At 37.3% G+C, this 27,738-nt stretch overlaps 1 protein-coding gene across 1 annotated transcript; it reads left to right on the top strand.

The window, feature by feature from the left end:
* Nucleotides 1-27,392, top strand: LOC121368323. The gene is made up of 8 exons (XM_041493007.1): nt 1-864; nt 4,143-4,357; nt 8,894-9,137; nt 14,598-14,762; nt 17,319-17,350; nt 21,125-21,194; nt 24,823-24,900; nt 25,530-27,392. Exons 1-8 carry the CDS (start codon nt 36-38, stop codon nt 26,525-26,527), a joined length of 2,631 nt encoding a protein of 876 aa, XP_041348941.1. The 5' UTR covers nt 1-35; the 3' UTR covers nt 26,528-27,392.
* The last annotated feature ends 346 nt before the right edge of the window (nt 27,393-27,738 follow it).

Raw genomic sequence — 27,738 nt, 5'->3', positions numbered from 1 at the left:
CGTCAGAGTCTTCTGCTTGCAATTATGTCTATGCGATGCCAGTTAGTTCTGCAACAGTAAATTCTCAAAATCTGGTTGGAGTAATGCCTCATAGCTTGCTCGATTCAAAAGAAGGCATTGATAAGTCCAATGAGTCCAAAGTTGTGATGATGCAGTCACATGTTGCCTCGGCGCAGGATGGTGGTACCTCCGTCAATTTGAATAATGTTGACAGAGAAAGCAGATTACAAATGTGTGAAGACATGGAAAAAGTAACGAGAGATGAAAACAAGAGCAGTTTGTCGAATAATAGTATTTATGGTAGTAGCAAAATGTCCCAGGATTCACCTGTTGCCAGTGTGAGTAGTCGAAACATGGAAGAGTTGGATGATTCCGATATGTCGCTGGGGGCACAGTTGTTGCTGAATCTGTCTAACCAGAATGTGCACCCCCCTGTGATGAAACCAGTCTCTAACCCCCCACAAACTACTACTACTGCCACAGGAATGGAGAAACCATGTATGGGTGGCAACAGTCAATTTCCATTCAGAAATTTCATCTTCCAAGTTTCTCAGCCAATCAAAACGGAACCGCCTGACGATTGGTCGGAATCGACTGATGTTAACAATCTCGGCAGTTTTGTGTCGGTGAAACAGGAAAAACCCGACATGGGCCATGACATGACTGTTCCAGCATGCGTACCCGTTTCACAGCTCGACGTATTGCCCACAGAACCGAGGACGAGGGATACAACATCGCTGTCGAATCGTACCGCTGTGATGGACATTGGTGGACAGCTGCTGCGAGTCTCCAACAGCTCGCTACCACAGCCTGTCAGTCAGATCATTGAAGAGCACGTCTTGGCCAATCGGAATCTACCTCATGGTAAATAGAGAATAACTTGTGGGGCTAGCTCTGGGTGAGGAGAACATTTCGCCAAAATATCGGTTAAAAAATTATTACCGGTAATTAAACAAATTTCAGAATCTTGGTTCTTTTTTAACAAAATATCAATTATTGCATGAAATTATTTTGCTAAATCAAAATAAAATTCGACAATTCTTTTTAAAATTCACAATTGATGAATTTGGCAAGTGCCAGAGCTAGCCCAGACTGGTTCCTGCTGCTTCTTGGATTTCACGGAAACAATCAGTTTTGGTAGTTAAATCATGGCTAGTGATATTCAATGTTGGGCTAGTAAATAACTACTATTGCCATGCCGGATGGCTAGTGGAAAAAAAAAAGAATCAAATGTTGCAGTTAAAGTCTGTTTTATTTATATGAATATCCTGCCAGCACTCCATCCCCTCAATGCTAGTGTTTTTAAGCTCTATCTCCCTTTTTAGGTGACGTATCTGATTATTACTATTATTTAGTCAAATTGTATTGACGTAAAGTAAAGTAGGGCTAGTGAATTTTTAATTGTGGCTAGTAAATTTTAAAAACCACTGATCCCATGGCTAGTGGATTTGAGCAATTCTGGAAGCCCTGTGGAACCAACATTTTTTTTCCCATTCATGATTATTATATCGAGTTTGACTATTCAACAAAAATAATATTCATTTTATATATAATTATTTAAAAAAACACCCAGTTTACGATGGGTTCCCATGATCACAAGGCACAGAGCCGAACAAGTGTTTCCTATGAAATTTGAAATCCTATAGATGGCCTGTACTGTCTTAAGATATCAGCTTTATCCTGCAGAGGTTAGAATGGTGAATGTCTCAAGGCTTTGCCAAACTGCATGTGTCATTCGACCTGAGCAGGACAAAAATAATAACGGGTTATTTTATTTATCCTGCGAACCTACATGATAAAAGCAAAATAAATGAACCCTTTTATATTTTCACAATCACCTATGAACTTGTTGTCTAGAATAAACTAAAAATGTTCTTATTCAAATAATATATTTTATAATACTACGTTAATATCTCGTTATTATTAATTATTATTATATTATAACATCACATTGTTTGTTAATGTTGTAGGATCGAAGGTGAACATTCCTTTTCTGATCGTAACTTGGGTAAAACTAGTTCCATTTCAAAACGCTGTGTACAGTGAAACCTCTGAAAACAGGACCCTCTATAAACCAAAATTCCCACAAAACCGGACGTTTTTCGCTGCCCCTTTTTAAATATCTGTACAGAAGAGAACCTCTCTAAACCAGATACCTCTTAAAACCAGACTTTTTACTTGGACCAGAGGGTGTCTAGTTTAGAGGAGTTAGACTGTACATGTATTTGGTCAGTGACTGAAAATAAAGAAATTTATCTAGTCTATATTTTACCAATATTTAAATTTTTTTTTTTAATAAATAAATATATATATATACTGATTCCAGGACAAACTTTTTATATTTACATTTACTATTATTAGTATTACATTGGTAATTATCTGTTAGTCAGCTAGGCTCGAACTTAAGAATTTGCCACCCAAGGCAATGAAACATTTTAAAATTCCTGTGGGTGAAGGTGCCACCCACCGATGGCAATTTGGAGCTTCTGTACAGTGTACGGTAATTAAACAAACTTTGTAGCAAATAAACATGAATGAAAGGTTACTTTGTTGTATGAAGACTATTTCAAATTGTGTCATGTAGTTAAGGAGCTTGGGGTGGGACATAGCCCAGTGGTAAAGCGCTCGCTTGATGCATGGTCTGTTTAGGATCGGTGGCCCCATTGGGCTATTTTTCATCCAGCCAGTGCTCCACAACTGGTGTAACAAAGGCCATGGTATGTGCTATCCTTTCTGTGGGATGGTGCATATAAAAGATCCCTTGCTGCTAATCAAAAAGAGCAGCCTGTGAAGTGGCGAAAGCAGGTTTCTTCTCTCAATATCTGTGTGGTCCTTAATCATACGTCTGACACCATATAACCATAAATAAAATGTGTTGAGTGCGTCGTTAAATAACACATTTCCTTCCTTTGAGGAGCTTTACCAATAGCAGTAATTTTTTTACCCCGCAGCGCAAAAATACCATCGGTGACGTTCCTAACCTACAGCAATTTGTATCACAGTGAGAACAATGGCTCTTAATGCCATCGTTAACTTCAAGCCCTAATTAGTAGTAGGGGTGGAATTTAGCTCAGTCGGTTAAGTGTTCACTTGAGGTGCTTGTGTCGCAGGATCGAACCACCTCAGTGGATCCATTTAACTCGTTGATTTTTTTTTCTCGTTCCAATGAGTGCACCACAACTGGTCAAAGGCTTTGTGCCTTCCTGTTTGTGGGAAAGTGCATATAAAAAATCTCTTGCTGCATTAACAAAAGTGTAGCGGGTTTCCTCTGATGACTACATGTCAGAATTACCAAATGTTTGACATCCAATAGCCAATGATTAATAAATCAATGTGCTCTAGTGCAGGGTTTCTGCTCTGAGTGTGTGGGGGGGGGGGGGGGGGAGCAAAACAGCTAGATAATTAACATTTGCTAATTAACATATTTTCTTAGAAAATGTTATGCTAAGAGCTAAAAATTACCTTAAAAAGCCCACTGCTCTGCAGATTGATGGGTGGGATATCTCTCCCCCCCCCCCCCTTCCCCCCTCATGTCAAAATCATGTATGAAACCCAGTAGTGGTGTCATTAAACAAAACAAAACTAGTAGTAATATTTAATATGCACTCGAGGGATCGGTGCCCAAAAGGGAAAACTGAAGCCAATATTACAAAAATCTTTTCTACATCCAGAACTGGTGCTGGAGCTTTTTTTTTTTTGACCAGTGGAAAAACAAAATGCAAATTTCATCATCGAGATGGCCAGTGTTCGAGATTAACAATATCCAGATATCCCGGGGATACCAGAATTTAATTTTGGATACCAGACTTCAATAACCCAGTCTCCCACCGGGATACCATATAATGTTTTGGGATTTTTAATCCTGTGTTTTTATTTTTTGCAGAAATGATGAAAGTCATCATTTACTGGTGAAGTTAAGTAACAGTGTCGTCCAAGTTTGTTACGATGTTATTTATGAATTTCATTTAAGTGGGATACTAAATTCTCAGGTGGGATACCAGATTTTGGAATGTTAGTATCCATCTGGGATATTGCCCAAAATTTTTAATCTCGAACACTGATGGCGGAGCTATAGTCCTGTGTAGATATACCAAAGTTGAAATATATTTTCTATATTTAATTTTTGCATTTTGCTGTTTTAGTCCAACTCAAAACAGTTTCTAAGAAGAATGGTGACTTGTCTACTGTGCGAGGTGTTGGTAACCGCCGGAAACACTCATATTGTCAGACGAATTACGACGACTCGGCAGACGAGGCATGTCATGACACGGCGGAGAAGGACCCGAGTCTCTACAACATAGACTGGGAGAAGGCGAAGAAGGCTATTGAAGCGGAGAAACTAAGGGCAGCTCTTAGGGTACGATACACTGATAGCGTTCAGGCCTGTATGCACGATTATTAAATGGGGGTGTGTGCGATTTCCTTGTGATGGGACCTACAATGGCAAAAAAACAACAACAACAACGTTTATGTAACACTATCTAAATTTGATAGAAAAAATGTAGATCATTGGTAATTTGGGGCCTGGTGTTCAATGACAGAGTCACATGGTACTTCACTTACAAAATGGCCCAACAAACTGTGTCCTGCAAATATGTACAAAAGAGAGCCGGATGTAGCCCAGTGGTGAGGCACTCGTCTGATGCACGGTCGGTTTAGTATCGATTCCGGTCGGTGAGCCCATTGGACTATTTCTCCAGCCAGTGCACCACGACTGGTATATTAAAGGCTGTGGTATGTGCTATCCTGTCTGGGATGGTGCATATAAAAGATTCCTTGCTACTAATGGAAAAATGTAGCGGGTTTCCTCTCTAAAACTATATGTTGGAATTACCAAATGTTTGACATCATGTAGCTGATGATTAATAAATCAGTGTTAAAGAAAACAAACTTTAACTTTTAACTTTTGTCCTAAAATATACTTTATTCAGCCAGCTATCTTCTGTCCTAAAATATACTTTATTCAGCCAGCTGTTTTCTGTCCTAAACTATACTTTATTCAGCCAGCTATCTTCTGTCCTAAAATATACTTTATTCAGCCAGCTATCTTCTGTCCTAAAATATACTTTATTCAGCCAGCTATCTTCTGTCCTAAAATATACTTTATTCAGCCAGCAATCTTCTGGTCATATTCCACTTGTTATTGATATTTATTCACTCTGCCCATAGTCAAATTATCTCATTTGTATGCAATGTAGCTGCAACATTTTGTAATTGGCTAAAAAAAAAATTTGTTTAAATTAGTCATTTTAAAATAATATTGATGGAAATACTCCACATATCAGAAAATTGGCTGAAACAAAATTATTTCCATGCAAGCCCTGTTTGGTATATAATTGAATTTTGAGTGAGTAGCCATCAGTCAGAAAAAATAACCGTGTTATACACTAATGGGAAGAAAAGAAAGTTTTTACATGGTATTTCAACCAAATTTAGTACCCTATAGTCCATCCCATCATCCTACAAAAGTGTTAACAATTTCAGTCTGGTTTGACTTGAAAAGAAACATAAATTTTTTTCTTGAAAATTGCACAAAATTACTATTTTTATCTGCTGAGAAATAAATAGCTTATAGTAAATTTGATAATATGAAAAAGGGCATTCCCTGTGGGGCGGACTGTAAGTGTGATATTATGGTTATATGATATACAGAGATGTATGTAATGTTGTCCCAGAGTGAATGTCAGTACTGCAACACTTAACGACAGTAACACACGTTTCCTTCCTGGTTATGGCTGTGTTACTGGTTACTATGTGTTCCATTAGTTCATTTCATAAGTATGTTTATCTAGTGCAGGCAGTTTACAATGTGTGCTAAAGAGCTTAATTATGGTAATGAGTGTTAGCTAAAGGAAAAACAACAAACAGTTCATGATACAATGTATTGTTTTCATGTACAGGAATATGAGAGCTACGCGGAACATGTAAATGCGCTTTTCCGATTTCGTCTCAAAAACCTCCAAAACATGATGTTCAATATTGTTAACCACACAAGGTTCATGTGCATGTTTTCACGTTTTCAAGTTTATGGTGTGTGCCTTATATTATACGTTATAACCAGTTTAGATTTGTTAGCATTGAATGCAATATTTGGCAGTTCCAGGGGTTGCAAACAACCCTTGAGCGGCTTCTGGACCCCAGCCGCAGTAAGCTTTTTTGTTCCCTCCCCTCTCACATCTCTGCCTGTACTAGTAGACAGACGTTGTCAGGAAGGGCGAGACGTAGGCCATTGGGCTGTTTTTGTTTCAGCCAGTGCATCACGACTGGTACATCAACGGCCATGGTATGTGCTATCCTGTCTGTGTATGGTGCATATAAAATATCTCTTGCTACTAATACTTTTTTGCAGATTTCCTCTCTAAGACTATATGTCAAAATTACCAAATAGCTTGACATCCAGTAGCCAATGATAAATAAATCAATGTGTTCTAGTGGTGTTGTTAAGCAAAACAAATGTTAACGTTTGTCAAGAAAGGTAAGTAATTACTCCAATTCTCCTCCACAGTCACCTGCAAAGTTTCAGGAACGTAACCACTTGATCGCCTTGCAATAATAATAAAAAAACGTTTGAATTTCATTTGCAGTTTCATGTGATAGCGATGCTGGCCTACAACCCCTGCAGTTGCCCACGGCAATTGACAATGCTGTGGAGATTTTAATTCTCCGTGGCACTTTTTTTCACTTTGACTATATTCAGGTTTTTTTTCAATGGCATGTTGTTGTTTTTTGCCTTGGCCATTTTCTTATTTGCAGGGGTTTGGCCTAGAACCCACTCAGGAGAGTGGTCTTCAGCTTGTCTTGATTTTGATCATGGCAAAGACTGGCAGATGCCAGAATTTCTGCCAGAGGGTGGCAATTATGTGTCCTAAAATCTTGCAGATTGATATATATATATATATATATATATATATATATATATATATATATATATATATATATATATATATATATATATAATATTAAATATATATATATATATATAAAATTAAAACGATATATATATATTGTTTTAATTTTTAGATAGATGATAGTACTAATTTTTTTTTTTTAAGTTTTCAAATCACATAAAATGCAGTGTCCAATTGTAAAACGTTCAAACCCAAAACCACTTAGTATGCGCACAAGTTTATGATCGGTTTTGTTTTTGTTACATATTCTCTAATTATTTTCTGGTATAAAGCCTGAATGCATTTTCTACTATTCCGCTACTTGTGTAAACCTCTAAGAAATGATGTATTTCAAAGACTTTCATATTTTCCCATCCGTTAAAAATTACATGAACCACGAAATATATAGGCCTCTGAGGATTAAATATTTGCGCAAACTATTTATGGCCTACACAAAAACAAATTCAGGCCACCCGTTTTGTTTTTACGTCACCCATCATGATCATATAAATGATGTCATAAATTCAATTCTTGAAAAAAAAATGGGTTACACAAACTGTACTTAAGTGCGTTTTTAAAATGATGAAAAATTCATTTTTGGATATTACAAAAACTTTGGTAACGGGAACCACTTCATGTCTACAAGAATTAATATTCTAAATAATAAAATGTAAGTACTTTCTAATTTAAATGATAAAAATGGTTATAATAGTGAAAAATATGTCATGATGTTTAAAAACTAGGGTCTGTTACTTTATCTGCTCTGTTTTTTATTCACAGTTGAAGAAAGATAAAATTAAAGCCAGCTTGATAATTCTGCTGGGGTTTTTTTTATTACAATTGAGGAAAGATAAAAATAAAATATCTTGGTAATTCTGCGATCTTTTTTTAATTCACAGTTGAGGAAAGATAAAAATAAAATAGCTTGATAATTGTGCAATGTTTGTTTTTTTTATTCAGAGTTGAAGAAAGATAAAATTAATATCAGCTTGATAATTCTGCTGGGTTTTTTTTTATTATTACAGTTGAGGAAAGATAAACTTTTCCAAAGCTTGATAATTCTGCTGTTTTTTTTTTTTTATTACAGTTGAGGAAAGATAAACTTTTACAGAGCTTGATAATTCTGCTGTTTTTTATTCATAGTTGAGGAAAGATACAATTGAAATCAGTTTGATAATTCTGCTGAGTTGAGAAAAGATCAAAATAAAATCGGCTTGATAATTCAGCATAATTTTTAATTCACAGTTGAGGAAAGATAAAATTAAAATCAGCTGTATAATTCTAAATGAGTAGTACTTAGTATTTACAGCAGGCTTTCTGCACCTGATGGTACATACTAAAAACAAAACAGACGATAGGTACCCCAACTACAGGTACGTGATTACGGCTTTTAAATATTTTTAAACTGAACACTGTACTTCATGTACTTTGACAAATTTTAAACAACATTTCTCTTACTATAATCTATCTAATATTTCAAAAAAATTTATCCATTAATTTCAAAGATTTTAGGGTATGTCAGTGGCGTTGCCAGCATGAGGAAGACATGGCACTTGCCTGGAATTCCCCAGATTTATTTTATTTTCCCCATGACACTGATATTTATTTTACAGGTATGGGTTTGCCTCAGCGTTTTTTCCTCCCTGGCTACGCCCCAGTGTGTAATTTGGGGCTTTCGATCTTAATAGTTTGGGCACAGTCGGGACTTTTTGTCTTTTCTGAGTGCAGGAACTGAGGAAGGTCGTTTTACTTCAACACTGTCATTAACACCTACTAGAGAGTTGTCAACATTTACAAATGCATTTCAAGTTATTTTAATGTAATTAAACTTTACATTTCAGTGGTTTTCAGGTCACCATGTTTGTACTTATTTTGGGCACAACATTTATCACCTCAACTTTGATGCAGTCTAAGACTGTGGTAATTTTAACCCTTCGTGCCTTCCATGAGAAACCGTTTACGGATATGACAAAATGACTAATTCTGAGAATGTGTTTTGCGTGTAGAGTTCGCCGACCCAGATGAAGTCGAAGCACCTGTCTCTGCACAGCAAGAAGCCGATCCGGCCGGTTGACCGCCAGAAGATGGGGCCGTGGCTGAAGAACCTGCTGGACAACGAGACGTGTCCGGGCCTCGTCTGGGTTGACCGCTCACACAAAGTCTTCCAGGTGTCATGGCGACATCGCGCCCGCATGGGTTGGGACATGAAGCTGGATGGAGATGTCTTCGAACGTTGGGCCAGGCATACCGGTTAGTTCACTGTAGAGTAATATACGGGGGGTTAGTTCACTGTAGAGTGATACACGGGTTAGTTACATGTACCTGTAGAGTGGTATCTGGGTTAGTTCACAGTAGTATATATACGGGTTAGTTCACTGTAGAGTGATGTACGGGTTAGTTACATGTACCTGTAGAGTGGTATCTGGGTTAGTTCACAGTAGTATATACGGGTTAATTCACTGTAGAGTGATATATGGGTTAGTTACCTGTAGAGTGAAACAAACATGTTAGTGAGTTGATCTCATTGAAGAGACCTTTAACTCGGATTTAACTGAAAAGTACACAGACATATGTTTTTAGAAAAGTAATATTTCAAAGGGCGGCCACTCGCATTAATTTCATGTTGCATTTTAGTCTGCCCACCGCCACTCGCATTAATTTAGGTACGCGTTAATTTCAGGATCTATAGTATTTGTGTTAGTTAACTGTAGTGATATTTGGGTTAGTTAACTGTAGAGTGATATTTGGGTTAGTTAACTGTAGAGTGATATTTGGGTTAGTAACTGTAGAGTGATATTTGTGTTAGTTAACTGTAGTGATATTTGTGTTAGTTAACTGTAGAGTGATATTTGGGTTAGTTAACCTGTAGAGTGATATTTGGGTAACTGTAGAGTGATATTTGGGTAACTGTAGAGTGATATTTGGGCAACTGTAGAGTGATATTTGGGCAACTGTAGAGTGATATTTGGGCAACTGTAGAGTAGTGCTGCAACGATAAACCGGTATACCGCGATAATTGATCAGCTCGATACGAATCGCGGTACAGTTTTGTGTATCGCGATTTTTAAACGCTATTTTTTTTCCTTGTATCTTATTTGACTTGAAATAGGCAAACAAATTAACAAAAAAAAACCCAATCATTTTATTCATTGGTGATGACAGGAAATGTAACAATCACGTCAAGCGTAGTCGGCTAACTTGTTGGCATACGAAGTAATAGGTCGGTTATACTTGGTTCTAACATCTAAACAAAACGTTTTAAAAATCCAATGAAAATAACCAGTTAACAATACTTACAAATAAATGTTTTGTTACTTACACATTATCATTCATTGTTAATTTACGTTGGAATCCGGCTACGGCTATCATCTTCAAAGAAATAAATCAACAAAGGAGAATCGCACTTCGCTGTTTTTCACTGAACTCGGAATACTTCGGCCGATCGTTCAAAATACCTCGGCCAATAACCTCGGCTCTGGTTTGGTCGATCTGCCGAAATATTGCGACTCAATACGTACATTTCCGTGTCAAGCGAGCAGCAATGGAAAAGCCTGATAGTAAGGATTTTCGAATGTAACAATTTATAAATAGTTTGACACGTATAGACTAGTATTGCGTTTAAAACAAATATGGCCTAAAACATTTAGCCTGACAGCTGAAACTAATAAAGATCATTAAAAAGTTATGCCTTTTGTTCTCATTAAAAGAAACCATCTCATAAATATTAAATTTAAGTAATATCAACTATATTGCAATACATATTGCAATACAGTTTCTTATATCGCAATATATCGCAATACGGTTTTAACCGTATCGTTGCACCCCTACTGTAGAGTGATATTTGGGCAACTGTAGAGTGATATTTGGGTTAGTTAAGTGTAGAGTGATATTTGGGTTAGTTAACTGTAGAGTGATATTTGGGTTAGTTAACCTGTAGAGTGATATTTGGGTAACTGTAGAGTGATATTTGGGTAACTGTAGAGTGATATTTGGGTTAGTTACCTATAGAGTGATATTTGTGTTAGTTACCTGTAGAGTGATATTTGTGTTAGTTAACTGTAGAGTGATATTTGTGTTAGTTACCTGTAGAGTGATACTTGTGTTAGTTAACTGTAGAGTGATATTTGGGTAACTGTAGAGTGATATTTGTGTTAGTTAACTGTAGAGTGATACTTGTGTTAGTTAACTGTAGAGTGATATTTGGGTAACTGTAGAGTGATATTTGGGTTAGTTAACTGTAGAGTGATATTTGGGTAACTGTAGAGTGATATTTGGGTTAGTTAACTGTAGAGTGATATTTGGGTAACTGTAGAGTGATATTTGTGTTAGTTAACTGTAGAGTGATATTTGGGTAACTGTAGAGTGATATTTGGATAACTGTAGAGTGATATTTGGGTAACTGTAGAGTGATATTTGGGTAACATTTGGATAAAGTTACAATTAAGTGAAACATGAGTCTGTGACTTTGAAATGGTGAAATATCTTCTAAAAATATGACTAAAACTTGACTCCATAACTGTTACTTCTCAAACACACGTGCGTTTTAAAAAATGTGAGAAATGCATTTTGTGATATAAAAAAAAAACCCCAGGATGACCAAAAACACTGCAAATGTACAGAAATGGATAATCTAAACAATAAAATCTAAGTAAAGTATGATTTCAGTTATCAAACATAGCTCTAATAGTAAAAAATATGCCTTAGTGTTTAAAAACTAGAGTATGTCCCTTTAATGCAAAAAATGCGAGTTCTTGTTGTTCACATTAATAATATAACGCATTTATTTTATTTATTTTGTCTAAGTGTCCCACGTTATTTAATTAAAACAAAGATGAAAATTCTAATACAGTGCTCTACAAAGTGAGTAAAATACTCGCCATGGCGACTAAAAACATTCCCTGGCGTCTAAAAAATAAAAGTGCATTCGTCAGTTGGTGACTGTCCAATAATTTTACTTTAATCTGTAAACAAAACTAGATGTACACAGTGGACCAGTATCAATTTATCTTCCATAAAACATGTTTTCTATAAGTAGTTTGAAAAATAAAAGTTTGAGACAAATTAATCAGACTGAATAACGATTTTCCAGTATTCAAGAGTAAACAGGGTGATGTTAAGGGAGGTAATACTTTATGTTATCTCCCTTAACTTGAATTTCAAGCGTTTGGAAATAATTTGGCCCCAGTTCAGTTTTGGACCAAGTCGGTCCTGTTCCATTTAGAGCCAGGTTTTATTTATGTATTAAAATGAGATCAATTGTCAAGTCAATGTGTGTCTTTACTTGTCTGTTTAAAACTCAAACGTTAATTATTTTTAATGTCGACTTATATATGTGTTATGCTGTGCTCCAAATGTCTCGTGCTTATCGTGATAACGACGTCTCCAGTCGTGAATGTCGTTTCAATCAGGTTGGAAGTAATTTTCACCAGTGCAGGATGAAAACATGATTCTATTTTCATGACTCGACTTTTAAACAGCTTTACAAAACAGTATTTATGTATTTACAAGGCAGTATGTGACAAAAATAAATATTATTTAAACCAAAAGTAAGGTAGCCGATTGGTAACTACTAGTAACACGTTGAAGCCTGGTAGATATTATCACAATGCTTTTATTTAACTTTTAATGAGTACTGCAATTTAAATGCATATCTTAGCAGTGCCATTAAAATAGTAATTCACTTACTTTCGTTTAATAAAATTATTGGGTACGGAATTTGATAATGATAGTTAATAGTCGTTCACTGTTTTAGTGGAACCGGACACAAACAGTAACTTGTAATTTCTATTTAACAACTAGGAATTACCCCTTCTGGAGTTCATTCGAATGCGGTCCTAATAACAATTACGGCATTAGTAATGTGCCGTAAAATGGCAGATGAATCGATTTAATTACAAGTGTATATTAGCTGGCTACTAATTATAAATGGCTGGCGATTAAAATATTATACTTTACTGGCCAGGGAAGAGTAAATTTGAACTTGCTTTGTAGAGCACTGTAATATATTTATAACACACAACTGGAAGACAAACTAGTTGTCCAATAGTCCAGCAAGCTGCCAGCCACATGTGACGATTGCAGGGTCTTTGGCCACCCTGTCAATAGCCGACACTATCCATCGTGCATGAATGTGTTTTAGCACACTAATCCTGAGGTTGATGGTTTCTTTGTTTTTACTGTTCAAGTTTGATGCAACTTTGTTGGCATACCACTGGGTGAATTGTTCTTTCATTATGACTTTGAAATCACCATTCACAGATAAAGAAGATACAGTTGTAATAGTACATACATGTATCCTAATGTTTAGCCAGATTTAGCTAAATCTACACATTACGTAAATGATTGCTGAAAACATCTGCTTTGAGTTGATCCCACCAAAAACACTAGGGACTAAACAGGGTAATTGATGTGTACACAGACATGTTAGTGAGTTGATCTCATTGAAGAGACCTTTAACTAGGATTTAACCAAAAAGTACACAGACATGTGTTGTTAGAAAAGTAATATTTCAAAGGGTGGCCACTCGTATTAATTTCATGTTGCATTTTAGTCTGCCCACCGCCACTCGCATTAATTTAGTTACGCGTTAATTTCAGGATCTATAGTATTTGTGTTAGTTAACTGTAGAGTGATATCTGGGTTAGTTAACTGTAGAGTAATATTTGGGTTAGTTAACTGTAGAGTGATATTTGGGTTAGTTAACTGTAGAGTAATATTTGGGTTAGTTAACTGTAGAGTAATATTTGGGTTAGTTAACTGTAGAGTGATATTTGGGTTAGTTAACTATAAAATTGGAATTGGTTTACGGTTTTGTTTTACACACCCAGTGCAGGGCAAGTGCAGGGTTCGAAATGGGAAGTCAAATATGGCCTGGTGTTGTTTTTGTTTTACACACCCAGTGCAGGAACAGTGCAGGGTTCGAAATGGGAAGTCAAATATGGCCTGCTGTTGTTGTTTTTTTTACACACCCAGTGCATCTGTCTCTTGAAAATAACCTACAATTTTTTGGTAATTTTTATTTCACCTGCCATGTCTAAAAAATTGATTGCTTTTTGCAGGCCGCTATTTCTAGTTTCTGCATTGATGTTTTTTTTAATTATCTCCCATGTTAATAATACACATGTGTATTATCAATTTAAATACATATGATTGGTTGCTCCGTTGTGATGATGTGTTTGCTAATGAAAACTGTTTAGTGATTTTTGTTTGTCTACAGTTCTCTGCTTAAAAAAATATATTAATAATATAATATATTCATTTTTACAGAAATGACCCCAGAGATTGGGAGTGAATAGAAAAGTATTTTGGTACTTTTCACAATGATAAAACTAAATACCTAATTGTATTTAAAATTAATTTTTCTGTATTCAAAAGTATTTTGAGAGCAGGACGCAACCCAGTGTAAAGTGCCTGTCAGATGCACGTTCAGTGTGGGATCGATCCCCGTCGGTTGGCCCATTGGGCTAATTCTCGTTCCAGCCAGTGCACCACGACTGGTATATCAAAGGCCGCGGTGCATGTATGTGCTATCCTGTCTGGCATTGTGCATATTAAAGATCCCTTGCTACTAATGACAAAATGTAGTGTGTTTCTCTCTAGGACTATATGTAAAAATTACCAAATGTTTGACAGCTAATAGACGATGATTAATAAACGAATGTGCTCTAGTGGTGTCGTTAAACAAAACAAACTTTATTTCTGTGTTCAAAGGTATCTACTGTGACGGGGACCCGCCTGAGCCTCGACGGTGGAAGACAAACTTCCGCGCAGCTCTCCATAGCATGTCCGACGTGGAGGAACTTCCTGGAATACGGAAAGGAAGATATGCATATAGAAGATATTATTTCCGAGATTTCGATGAATCTGATGCTTCTGGTAAGTACTTTTAGGATATTAAAGGAGCTTCCATTTCATATCATGTTTATGTCCAGAGTGAAATAATTTTCAACAACACAACTAACACACTGTCCTGGACAGACAGACCAGATAGCTGAGGTGTGTGCCCAGGACAGTGTGCTTGAACCTTAATTGGATATAAGCAACAGTTACTAAATAAGTTGAAATGAAAAAAAAAAAATGCAGAGAAAAATACTGATGAGATGGACGTTGTCAATATTTTAGAAAATGAGTAACGAATACTGTTTAGTCTTTAACACTTCTAAAATAACATTTTAATTTGATATTTAGTAAATTAAAGTTTTAAAGTCGCCTCCATTGGTAGTATGTCATCATAACAATTCGCACAGAAATTTAATGTACCGTACAGTGTTCGAGATTAAAAGTTTTGGCCAGTATTCCAGTTGGATACTAACATTTCAAAATCTGGTATCCCACCTGAGAATTTAGTATTATATGGTATCCCGGTGGGATACTGGGTTCTTGAAGTCTGGTATCCAAAATTAAATTCTGGTATCCCCGGGATATCGGGATACCATTAATCTCGAACACTGGCCGTAGTTTGACTTCATACACTTTAACTAAATCTTATGAGAATGTTACGCTCAGGTATACAGGTCTTGTTACCTTATAAATAATTGGGGGGCGGACCGTAACCCAGTGGTAAAGCGCTCACTCGATGCACGGTCGGTCTAGGATCGATCCCCGTCGGTGGGCCCATTGAGCTATTTCTCGTTCCAGCCAATGCACCACGATTGGTATATCAAAGGCCGTGGTATGTACTATCCTGTCTGTGGGATGGTGCATATAAAAGATCCCTTGCTCCTACTTGAAAAGAGTAGCCCATTAAGTGGTAATAGCGGGTTTCCTCTCTCAATATCTGTGTTGTCCTTAACCATGTGTCTGATGCCATATAACCGTAAATAAAATGTGTTGAGTGTGTCATTAAATAAAATATTTCCTTCCTTATAAATAAATGACCCATTGGAAGCAAACAAATATTAACCAAGTTAATAAATGATTCTATTTCATGGGGTTTTTCGCAAAGCAGTGAGTGAAAATATAGCTTTTACACATCACTCATTGACATAAAAATCTTATTTAAAAAAAACACCATGAAATGGTCTATTATATCAGGACCTAATCTTGCCGGCGAAATGAGCATTATTTTCACCGAAAGTCAGTTCAAGTCGCCAAGTTATTAGCAGTAGTGAGAAGTCGAAGTTGCCGTAATATTCTGGACCTAATCCGATTTCAAAAACGAAATCGCACAACAGACGTCAAGACCCCGGCTTGTATAGTGTCATAGCTCACTTGGTACCTTGTCGCCGTATGTCGGACAGTGTTTTTACATTTGGCTCCAGACTGTATCCATGAGTAATCGTGAACCTGCCTATTAACAGGAAATGGTTTCTGTGCACGTGCACTGTTACGTATGATTGATTTGAGGAAATTATGTTTTGCCTTGTTCAATTTATTGTCAAAATCAACTCAACAAATGTTAATACTTCTGCCAGTTTCAGTTGTGAAGAGATTAAATACCTGTAAGCCGGGCTATTGTTTTTCAAAGTGACGCGTGTCACGCCGTGTGCTGAGAGCTGTGAGCAGTCAAGTGTTGTTAATCCTCGGCCACATTCATTTCAATAATGCCAGAAAATACTAATTAATACTTTAGCATAATAGCATTTTATCAATTATTTAATAATATCACATTGTTTAAATGTATTACCAGAAGTAGTATTTTATATCAAAATATTTTCCGATTAAACACGGAAACTGGCGAAACGTTACAAAATGTACTGATAAATGTTCACTTCGCCTATTTTTATCAAACTTCTCCCCTTTCTTCTGGGAAGGGAGAAATCACTTCTACTTTATATACATCTTTCCTAATTTTAGACAATATCTTTTGCTTTTTGTTAATATCTTTCGCTTATCTTATTGAAAACATGTAATGCCATGATATATTTGTTTCGATGGAAGTTGTCCAGAAAATGTACTTGACCATAAACTTTTTAGAAGAAATTTGAATAAAAATTATTTTTAATTAATTATTAAATCAACATTTATTTAACAAAACTGCTGTGCAAACATACCTGACAAAACGACCGTCCCAAAACCCCCACAAAAGCAATACCAACATCAACTTTAATTTTAACTGACACTCAATGACAGGACATTGTGTCATTGTTATTTAACTTCGTATTCAATCAGTTTTAGATATTTTATCGTAATTGTACTTCATATCACTTTTTTTGGTACAATTGTTTAAATTACATTTTAATTTTTTTAAATATGATTCATCATGAAACTTAAACACAGAGAAGTGACACTGGCTTCAATAATCAAAACAGAATCATTTACAAAGGGAGATAATTTAATCATGAATTGTTCAGAAACGTAAATATGATTTCTATATTTTCACTGTAGCTAAACTACAGTTAAAATAGGACTTTTCACCCAATATCACTTTTATGGTTTCTGTAGATATATATATTTCATTGCTATGTATATAATAATGGTATATTTTGTCAGGTGAACCATCAGGGAAGAAGTCCAAAAAGGAGGTAATATAACTAATTTATTATGTTATTAATATTGATGGACAGCAAAGAAAAGAAGTTAACTAAAGTTGCTAACCTTAGGTTTCAATATGTACTGTTTCTGTTTGGTATAAGATGAATGTTAAACTACTTCCAACAACAAGATCACCAGAGAGACACTGGGTTTAAATATGTACTGTTTCTGTTTGGTATAAGATGAATGTTAAAACTACTTCCAACAACAAGACCACCAGAGATACGCTGGGTTTAAATATGTACTGTTTCTGTTTGGTATAAGATGCATTTTAAACTACTTCCAACAACAAGACCACCAGAGAGACGCTGGGTTTAAATATGTACTGTTTCTGTTTGGTATAAGATGAATGTTAAACTACTTCCAACAATAAGATCACCAGAGAGACGCTGGGTTTAAATATGTACTGTTTCTGTTTGGTATAAGATGCATGTTAAACTACTTCCAACAAAAAGATCACCAGAGAGACACTGGGTTTAAATATGTACTGTTTGTTTGGTATAAGATGAATGTTAAACTACTTCCAACAAGAAGACCACCAGAGAGACGCTGGGTTTAAATATGTACTGTTTCTGTTTGGTATAAGATGAATGTTAAACTACTTCCAACAAGAAGATCACCAGAGAGACGCTGGGTTTAAATATGTACTGTTTCTGTTTGGTATAAGATGAATGTTAAAACTACTTCCAACAACAAGACCACCAGAGATACGCTGGGTTTAAATATGTACTGTTTCTGTTTGGTATAAGATGCATTTTAAACTACTTCCAACAACAAGACCACCAGAGAGACGCTGGGTTTAAATATGTACTGTTTCTGTTTGGTATAAGATGAATGTTAAACTACTTCCAACAATAAGATCACCAGAGAGACGCTGGGTTTAAATATGTACTGTTTCTGTTTGGTATAAGATGAATGTTAAACTACTTCCAACAACAAGACCACCAGAGAGACGCTGGGTTTAAATATGTACTGTTTCTGTTTGGTATAAGATGCATGTTAAACTACTTCCAACAACAAGACCACCAGAGAGACGCTGGGTTTAAATATGTACTGTTTCTGTTTGGTATAAGATGAATGTTAAACTACTTCCAACAACAAGACCACCAGAGAGACGCTGGGTTTAAATATGTACTGTTTCTGTTTGGTATAAGATGCATTTTAAACTACTTCCAACAACAAGACCACCAGAGAGACGCTGGGTTTAAATATGTACTGTTTCTGTTTGGTATAAGATGCATGTTAAACTACTTCCAACAACAAGACCACCAGAGAGACGCTGGGTTTAAATATGTACTGTTTCTGTTTGGTATAAGATGAATGTTAAACTACTTCCAACAACAAGACCACCAGAGAGATGCTGGGTTTAAATATGTACTGTTTCTGTTTGGTATAAGATGCATGTTAAACTACTTCCAACAACAAGACCACCAGAGAGACGCTGGGTTTAAATATGTACTGTTTCTGTTTGGTATAAGATGAATGTTAAACTACTTCCAACAACAAGACCACCAGAGAGACGCTGGGTTTAAATATGTACTGTTTCTGTTTGGTATAAGATGCATTTTAAACTACTTCCAACAACAAGACCACCAGAGAGACGCTGGGTTTAAATATGTACTGTTTCTGTTTGGTATAAGATGCATGTTAAACTACTTCCAACAAGAAGATCACCAGAGAGACACTGGGTTTAAATATGTACTGTTTCTGTTTGGTATAAGATGAATGTTAAACTACTTCCAACAACAAGACCACCAGAGAGACGCTGGGTTTAAATATGTACTGTTTCTGTTTGGTATAAGATGAATGTTAAACTACTTCCAACAATAAGATCACCAGAGAGACGCTGGGTTTAAATATGTACTGTTTCTGTTTGCTATAAGATGAATGTTAAACTACTTCCAACAACAAGACCACCAGAGAGACACTGGGTTTGAATATGTACTGTTTCTGTTTGGTATAAGATGAATGTTAAACTACTTCCAACAACAAGACCACCAGAGAGACGCTGGGTTTGAATATGTACTGTTTCTGTTTGGTATAAGATGCATTTTAAACTACTTCCAACAACAAGACCACCAGAGAGACGCTGGGTTTGAATATGTACTGTTTCTGTTTGGTATAAGATGAATGTTAAACTACTTCCAACAACTGGGTCACCAAAGAGATGCTGGGTTTGCAAAATGTTCTACTTTAAGCTACAAGTTGGAAGCATTGTGCATTTTAATACTAAACAAGTGCAGATCCAAGGGAGGGGACTAGGGGCACCTGAACACCACCCCTAAAAATTAAAGTACCCCCTTTTTAACAATTTGTTTACAATTTTCATTGAAGTGCCTTTTTCAAGGAGTTGCTTCATGTGACATTTTGCCCATGGTCTCGTCCCTAAAATGTTTCCTGGGTCTGCCCCTTGCTAAAACAGCTGTAATAGTTAACATGTTTTACACCGACTAATAATCAGGGTCAGTCCCTTTAATTGTTTAGTTTTAGAATTTGTTACTTTTTACAATTTCCAGATGTTTTTGCCAGATTCAAAATTGCTCACCTTAGGCAACATTGAGTCTGCCTACAGCAATTTTAAATGAGTAACTTAGCAACAAATAAACATAATGTAAACAGCAACTGACAGTTTTTATCCGGGGGGGGGGGGCATAAAAGTGTCATCCCAGGGCTCCCATGAAATTTTTAAAAAGAATTGCCATGGGTGAAAGTACATCCCACCGATGGCAATTTTGAGCCCACCTATGGCAAAAATTTTTAAAGTGACATTTGCAGCAAATAAACATGACTGAAAGGTTATTTTGATGCATGTAGACATATTTTAAAGCACAAATGTTAAATACTGGCGTATAATGTACATCAGGTGTATTCATTTTGCCATCCTTGAGGAGCTGGAGGCGTGTCGTAGCCCAGTTGTAAAGCATTCGCTTGATGCGCGGTCAGTCTAGGATCGATCCCCTTCGGTGGACCCATTTCTCTCTCCAGCCAGTGCAATACAACTGGTATATCAAAGGCTGTGGTATGTGTTATCCTGTCTGTGGAATGGTGCATATAAAAGATTTCTTGCTGCTTATCGAAAAGAGTAGGCCATGAAGTGGCGACAGTGGGTTTCCTCTCTCAATATCTGTGTAGTCCTTAACCATATGTCCGATGCCATATAATTGTAATTAAAATGTGTTGAGTGCGTCGTTAAATAAAATAAAACATTTCCTTCCTTCGTTGAAGAGCTTTACCAATGGCACAAAAGTGATCGGTGATGCTCTCTACCTACAGACATTTATATCTGTTAATTTCGATCCCTGCATCAGCTAAACCTCGGATGACAGCTTCGGCAATTGTTGTCAGTGCTGTCTTTAAATGTGGCTACTGACAGGTTGTGTGTTTAGATGCTACATACATGTATAACAGTCTGTGATTATTGAGTGTGTTGACTATTTCAGGGGCAGGGCGTGGTTCAATGGTAAAGTGGTTGTCTGATGCGTGGTTGTTCCTCGTCTATGGGCCCATTGGGCTATTTCTCATTCCAGCCAGTGCACCACAACCGGTATATCAAAGGCCATGGTATGTGCTATCCTGTCTCTGGGATGGTGCATATTAAAGATCTCTTGCTACTAATGGGAAAATGTAGCAGGCTTCCTCTGACATAACATGTTAGAAATAACCAAATGTACTTGTATGACATCCAGTAGCCGATGATGGATAAATCAATGTGCTCTAGTGGTGGTGTTATACAAAACCAACTTTAACTTTTAACTGTATTTCAGGACAAGTCGAAGCTTGCCTCACCAGTAGCAGATGCTGACCACGACGTAACTCCAGATTTTACACCGGCAGGTTCGTTGCAGCAAAACATTGAAAACAAAATCATAACAATGCGTTTATTTGTGTTTGTATGGGACGGGATATAGCCCAGAAGTAAATCGCTTGCTTGATGCACAGCTGGTCTAGGATCGATCCCCGTCGGTGGGCCCATTGAGCTATTTGTTGTTCTAGCCAGTGCACCACGACTGGTATATCAACGGTCGTGGTATGTGCTATCCTGTTTGTGGGATGATGCATATGAAAGATCCCTTGCTACTAATGCAAAATGTAGCGGGTTTCATCTCTAAGACTATATGTTAAAATTACCAAATGTTTGACATCCAATAGCCAATGATTAATAAATTAGTGTGCTCTACTGGTGTTAAAAAAATACTTTAACTTTTTATTTGTGTTTGTGGACACGTAAGAAGCCATTCAGCAATCAGGCCAAATCAAACTAATATGTGTTGTTCTGGTTACATGTGAAAACAAATTAGGATAGATCGATTTTTGTTATTTTGCCTTACATATACTCTTCAAAAAAAGTAGGGAACTCAAATAAGAATTTACAACTGCCAAAATTGTAAGGTATATTAGCTGTGGGGAAAGGTTATATGATAATAGTGAATTAATTGGGCAAACATTACAACCGGTAGTTCAGTATTACAGTAGGTTTTATGACCACCAAAGATCTTGAAGGACGATTGGGGTGAGAAATGAAATTTGAAATTTGACGGGTTTTGTTATCTGTAAATTGCAAATTCAAACAATAAAAATGACTAAAAACAAAACAATAACAACTGTATGATCAACAGAATGAAAAAGATTGATGGAAATAATGTTCCACAGTGATTAATGGACCTTCCTGGAAATTGTCAAAATCAAAAATGACACCCCACGCATGTGTACAGGGCAACTGCGTGATGCATGTGCAAACTATGGAATGTGTTTCAGTGTGTTGATAAACAGACCTGAACGTTCTTTACTAGGATGTCTGGTCAAAACGTATGTTCGGTCTAATAGTTGATATTAACATTAATATTTCAGGTTCCCCAACTTTTTTTGAAGAGTATATATGCTGGCTTTGGTAGCCTGAAGGTTGATAGATTTTAGGTTCACATCCCAGGACTGGCTCCAGCCTAAAGTTAATTTTGTAGAGACTCTTCTGATTCGGGGGGGGGGGGGGGGGGGGGGGGCAGGATATAGCCCAGTGGTACAGCACGCACTCGCTCGATGCGCGGTCTGTGTGGAATCCAAACTGGTATATCAAAGGCCGTGGTATGTACTACCTTGTCTGTGGGATGGTGCATATAAAAGATCCCTTGCTGCTAATCGAAAAGAGTAGCCCGTGAAGTGGCGACAGCGGGTTTCCTCTCTCAATATCTGTGTGGTCCTTAACCATATGTCGGACACAATTTTCAGACCGGTGCATTATAAAACATGGAACCAGTGCACCACGCTGGTATATCAAAGGCCGTGGTATGTGCTTTCCTGTCTGTGGGAAAGTGCATATAAAAGATACCTTGCTTTATTAGGAAAAATGTAGCAGGTTTCCTCTGTTGGCTACGAGTCAGAATTACCAAATGTTTGACATCCAATAGCCGATGATTAACTAATCATTGTGCTCTAGTGGTGTCATTAAACAAAACAAACGTTTATAAAACATGGAGGAAAAAAAGTTTTTAAAACGATGTTTTAATCAGTCAATGTTAATTTGAGCTAATATAAACACGAGGATGATCCAAAACACATTGGATGTACAGACAATGTTACTCTAAACTAATAGTCCGTCCCACAGGAAACGCTTTTTTTCATACTATGAAATTTACTACTAGTTACTTATTTCTTAGCCGTTTTGTTTTCTAAATTGCTCACAAAAATAGTATTTCTTAATTATTTCCAAAACACTTTTACTTTTCTTCTAATGTCAAACCAAACTGAAATTATTTACGAGGACTGGTACATTTATTTAATATGTAACTTTAGTTAAACAGTGTATAATCATCTCACAATGGCTGCTAATTATGCCAAAAAAACACATTGTTTTATTTAGGGATATTCCTGAGTTTGCTGCATTGTAAGACATTTCCAACTAATAAAATATTTCTATGATTAAACTTACATATTAAATATATTTTCTTATTTAGAATATCAGTGTCTGTATATTCAATCATGTTTCTGGTCGTCTTAATTTAATAAGTTAATATTTGTAAGAAGCCCAAACTAAATTTTGTCTTCAAATAATTTTGTACGTACGAAAAAAATCTTTTTAAAAAATTTAATTAAATTTAACCTAGTACAAATATTAGAACGATCAGAAACACGTTTAATATACAGCCACTAATATTTTATGCAGAAACATATTTGATATGTAATTACAATCGTTAAAAAGTCTGAGTCGATTGCAGCAAACTCAGGAATGTTCCTTTAAATAAATATATTATTGCCAGCTTTTGAATAAGAAGTAATATTAATCTACCCTGAATATAACTATAAATTTTTGTGTTCGTTGGTGTTTTATGATTGATGTAATTAGATTGTGTGTGGGTGGGGTAACTCTATATTATACTTAACGTTACTCGATTTAGAAATGTGTACTTGATTAATTGGTGAGGAGTTCCAAGTTAGCGGTGTTCGTTGGTGTTTTATGATTGATGTAATTAGATTGTGTGAGGGTGGGGTAACTCTATATGATACTTAACATTACTCGATTTAGAAATGTGTACTTGATTAATTGGTGAGGAGTTCAAGTGAGCTGTGTTCGTTGGTGTTTTATGATTGATGTAATTAGATTGTGGGGGGGGGGGGGGGGGTAACTCTATATGATACTTAACGTTACTCGATTTAGAAATGTGTACTTGATTAATTGGTGAGGAGTTCAAGTGAGCTGTGTTTGATGAATTCAAGTTAATATTACTAATATATTCAAGATATCAGAGTTCTATATAATGACATAGGCGTACTGGCTCCCATTTTAGTAGGGGGCAGGCTGGCTTTGACCCGAATTAAACAAAAATGCCCGAATCTGCATAACAACATTTATTCATATTAGCATTACTAGCAAACACTTATATATAGTTGCAAATGAATCACGACGCATTTTTACATGGATTACAACTAATTTAGCGGAAAACGGTCGAGCGGACATTTTTTTTTCTTCTGACTGGTGTGGCTGAACTCAGCCTTTGGGGCAAGTTCAGCTATAGCCATATGGACTCCCATTTTTGTATGGGGGCAGACTGGGTTTTGCCCGGATTAAATGAAAATGCCAGAATCGGGATAAAGAAAATGTCATATTAGTATTACTGTCAAACAGCTATATAGGGTTACAAACGAATCACAACGTATTTTTACGTGGATTGCAACTAATTTTGATGGTAAAATGATGGAAATACATGGTAAAAGGTTCACAGGTTAGCACATTTTGCCTGAATATCTGTATCATTTTTGCCCAAATTTGAGGTTTTGCTACAGCATTTGGGGCCAGTTGCTCCTGCCCCCCCCCCCCCCCCCCCCATCTCGTACACTTATGTATAATGATACCATTTTCAATTTTTAAAATGTAATCCACAGGTTACCTACATCTAAAATCACAATTTCCATTACCATCATTGTGCTCAGGTTTACAAATTTAATGAGATTTTAAAATTAATATTTGTAGCTTTTGGAAGCAGACACAAGAAAAGCACTGAGCAACCAGGTGATACAAACCCAGGTGATACAGACACCTCGTTAACAGGTAGGTTGGCACTGAGCAACCAGGTGATACAAACCCAGGTGATACAGACACCTCGTTAACAGGTAGGTTGGCGTTTGTACTGGTTACATCTGGAGCAGGACATAGCCTGATGCACGTTTGGTCTGGGATCAATCCCCTCAGTGGACCCATTGGGCTATTTCTCGTTCCAGCCAATGCACCACGACTGGTATATCAAAGGCTGTGGTATGTACTACCATGTCTGTGGGATGGTGCATATAAAAGATCCCTTGCTGTTAATTGAAAAAGAGTAGCCCATGAAGTGGTGACAGCGGGTTTCCTCTTGCAATATCTGTGTGGTCCTTTACCATATGTCTGACGCCATATAAATAAAATGTGTTGAGTGTGTCGTTAAATAAAACATTTCTTTCTTTCTTTTATTTCTAGTTCCAGCCAGTGCATCATGGTATATCAAAGGCTGTGGTATGTGCTACCATGTCTGTGGGGTAGTGCATATAAAAGATTCCTTGCTACTAATGGAAAATTGTAGCAGGTTTTCTCTCTAGGACTATACTTCTAAATTACCAAATGTTTGACATTCAACAGCCAATAATTAATGTGCACTAGTGGTGGTGTTAAACAAAACAAACTTTTAACTTTATTTTTTATAGGTGCTGACAGCATGAAGGATGAAAGTAGTGATGTGGAATCAACAAGCTCTGTCGAATTGGCTCCCGATATTCTCGACCGCTCACAGAATCCCAAGCTGCCCTCTTTCTGCGAAAGCAATATGTACATTCCCTCCGCGGTGACGGTCCGATCGTTCAACATACCATCGCAGGAGATCCTCGGTAACGCCCACACAGTGGCACCCAGTACGACACCCGCCGAGCCCCACTCCACCCCCACCAGCTCTGTCCTGTCGGCCATTTCACACCCTTCTGTCGCATCCACCCCGTCATCGGCATCCCCCCGATCGGCGGCATCCCACACTTCTGTTGTGTCCAACTCTTCCATTGTACCCACCACTTCCTTCCTGTTGGCTCCCGTTTTGCCAGTGTCTTCAGGCGGGTCCACTTGTGCTGGAGATGTCAACCCGACCCCGATCCGAATCATTCACACGTCGGTGGCGCCGATACAGATACCCATCTCCATGGGTCTCGTCCCTTCTTCCATGGTCACCATTCCGACGTCACTTGGTCATATCCCATCTGTAGTTCCCAGCCTGTCTGCCGCCAGATCAGAACAGTCTGTCGCCAGATCAAGACCGTCTGTCGTCAGGTCAGAACTGTCTGTCGTCAGGTCAGAACCGTCTGCCGCCAAGCCAAATTCAGCATCAGCATCAGCATCAGCATCATCTTCATCGTCACCATCCGTTGCATCGTCTTCGAAGGACACAGAAAGTAAACACCGGAAGACTGTCCGGTTGGTCGCGGGGAAGCGGAAGCGGAAGAAGTCTGAAGACGCGGGACCGGAGGAGGTCAAACCTTTCTGCACGTTCTGTGAGAAACTAGTGCGTAACCTCAGCACGCACCTCGACCGCAAGCACAGGAAGGAGACGGCCGTGGCGGAGGCTCTCAGCTTCCTGTCCTACCTCCGCAGCAAGAGCACTGCCACCAAACACGTCGGCAAGATCTCCGACGAATGCCACTCCAAACAAGCAGAGTAGTTCAATCAGCAGGGCTTCTAGATTATGGTTGCCCCACTCCCATGGCAAGTGATATTCGATGTTGGGCTAGTAAATAACTTCTATTGCCTTGCCCGACAGGACTTCTAGATTATGGTAGCCCCACTCCCATGGCTAGTGATATTCAATGTTGGGCTAGTAAATAACTACTATTGCCATGCCTGATAGCTAGTGAAAAAACCCAGTTGTCAAATGCTGCATTTTAGTCTATCGTGTAAATTTGTATATCCTGCCCCCCACACCCACACCCCAAGTGTTTTTAAGCTCTCTCTCTCTCTTAGGGTGACATTATTATCTGATTATTACTGTTAGTAAAATTGTATTAGCTTAAAGTAAAGTAGGGCTAGTGAATGTTTTAACTGTGGCCAGTAAATTAAAAAAATCACTGATCCCATGGCTAGTGGATTTTGTTAAAATCTAGAAGCCCTGGATTCAGTGTAAATATTAATCATGTTCGTTGGTGTGGTGTGCTTCTCAGCCTATTGTTTTGTGCTGGGGTGTTGTTAATCATCTATTCTATTCTGTTTTCAGTCTGTTGTATTTTATTAAAGGACACATTAACTCTCTGCTAAAAGTCTCCAATCTTGGTTTCAGCACGTGAAAGTAGACACTAAGTTTGGTTATTCTGTAAACTTGTAAGAGAATTGGATAAAGATACACTAGAGTGAACTAAGAGTCTGTGATGTTGAAGCAGGGAAATATACTTAAAACATACACTTAAAACATACACTTAAAACATACACTTGTGCTTGTCTCCATAATTAGCCCAGTGGTAAAGCGCTCGCTTGATGCATGGTCGGTTTGTGATCAATCCCCGTCAGTGGGCACATTGGGCTATTTCTCGCTCCAGCCAGTGCACCACGACTGGTATATCAAAGGCCGTGGTATGTGCTATTATGTCTATGGGATGGTGCATATAAAAGATCCCTTGCTGCTAATCGAAAAGAGTAGCCCATGAAGTGGCAACAGCGGGTTTCCTCCCTTAATATCTGTGTGGTCCTTAACATTATGTCCGATGCCATATAACCGTAAATAAAATGTGTTGAGTGCGTTGTTAAATAAAACACTTCCTTCCTTTGTCTCCATAACTGTTACTTCTCAGAGGTATGTGTGTTTTTAAAAATATTTTTTTTAAATGTATTTTGTGGTATTAGAAACACTAGGATGACCAGAAACACTTTGAATGGACTTGA

Source organism: Gigantopelta aegis, chromosome 1 (assembly GCF_016097555.1).
Source record: "Gigantopelta aegis isolate Gae_Host chromosome 1, Gae_host_genome, whole genome shotgun sequence".
Lineage (NCBI taxonomy): Eukaryota > Metazoa > Mollusca > Gastropoda > Neomphalida > Peltospiridae > Gigantopelta > Gigantopelta aegis.
This window is presented reverse-complemented; position numbering and strand designations above follow the sequence as displayed.

Excerpts from the sequence above, each read along its gene's own strand:
- LOC121368323 (XM_041493007.1), top strand. The coding sequence starts at position 36 with ATGCCAGTTAGTTCTGCAACAGTAAATTCTCAAAATCTGGTTGGAGTA. Across the intron at positions 21,195-24,822 it reads TCCAGATTTTACACCGGCAG|CTTTTGGAAGCAGACACAAG; the intron begins GTTCGTTGCAGC and ends TAATATTTGTAG. Across the intron at positions 24,901-25,529 it reads TACAGACACCTCGTTAACAG|GTGCTGACAGCATGAAGGAT; the intron begins GTAGGTTGGCAC and ends TATTTTTTATAG.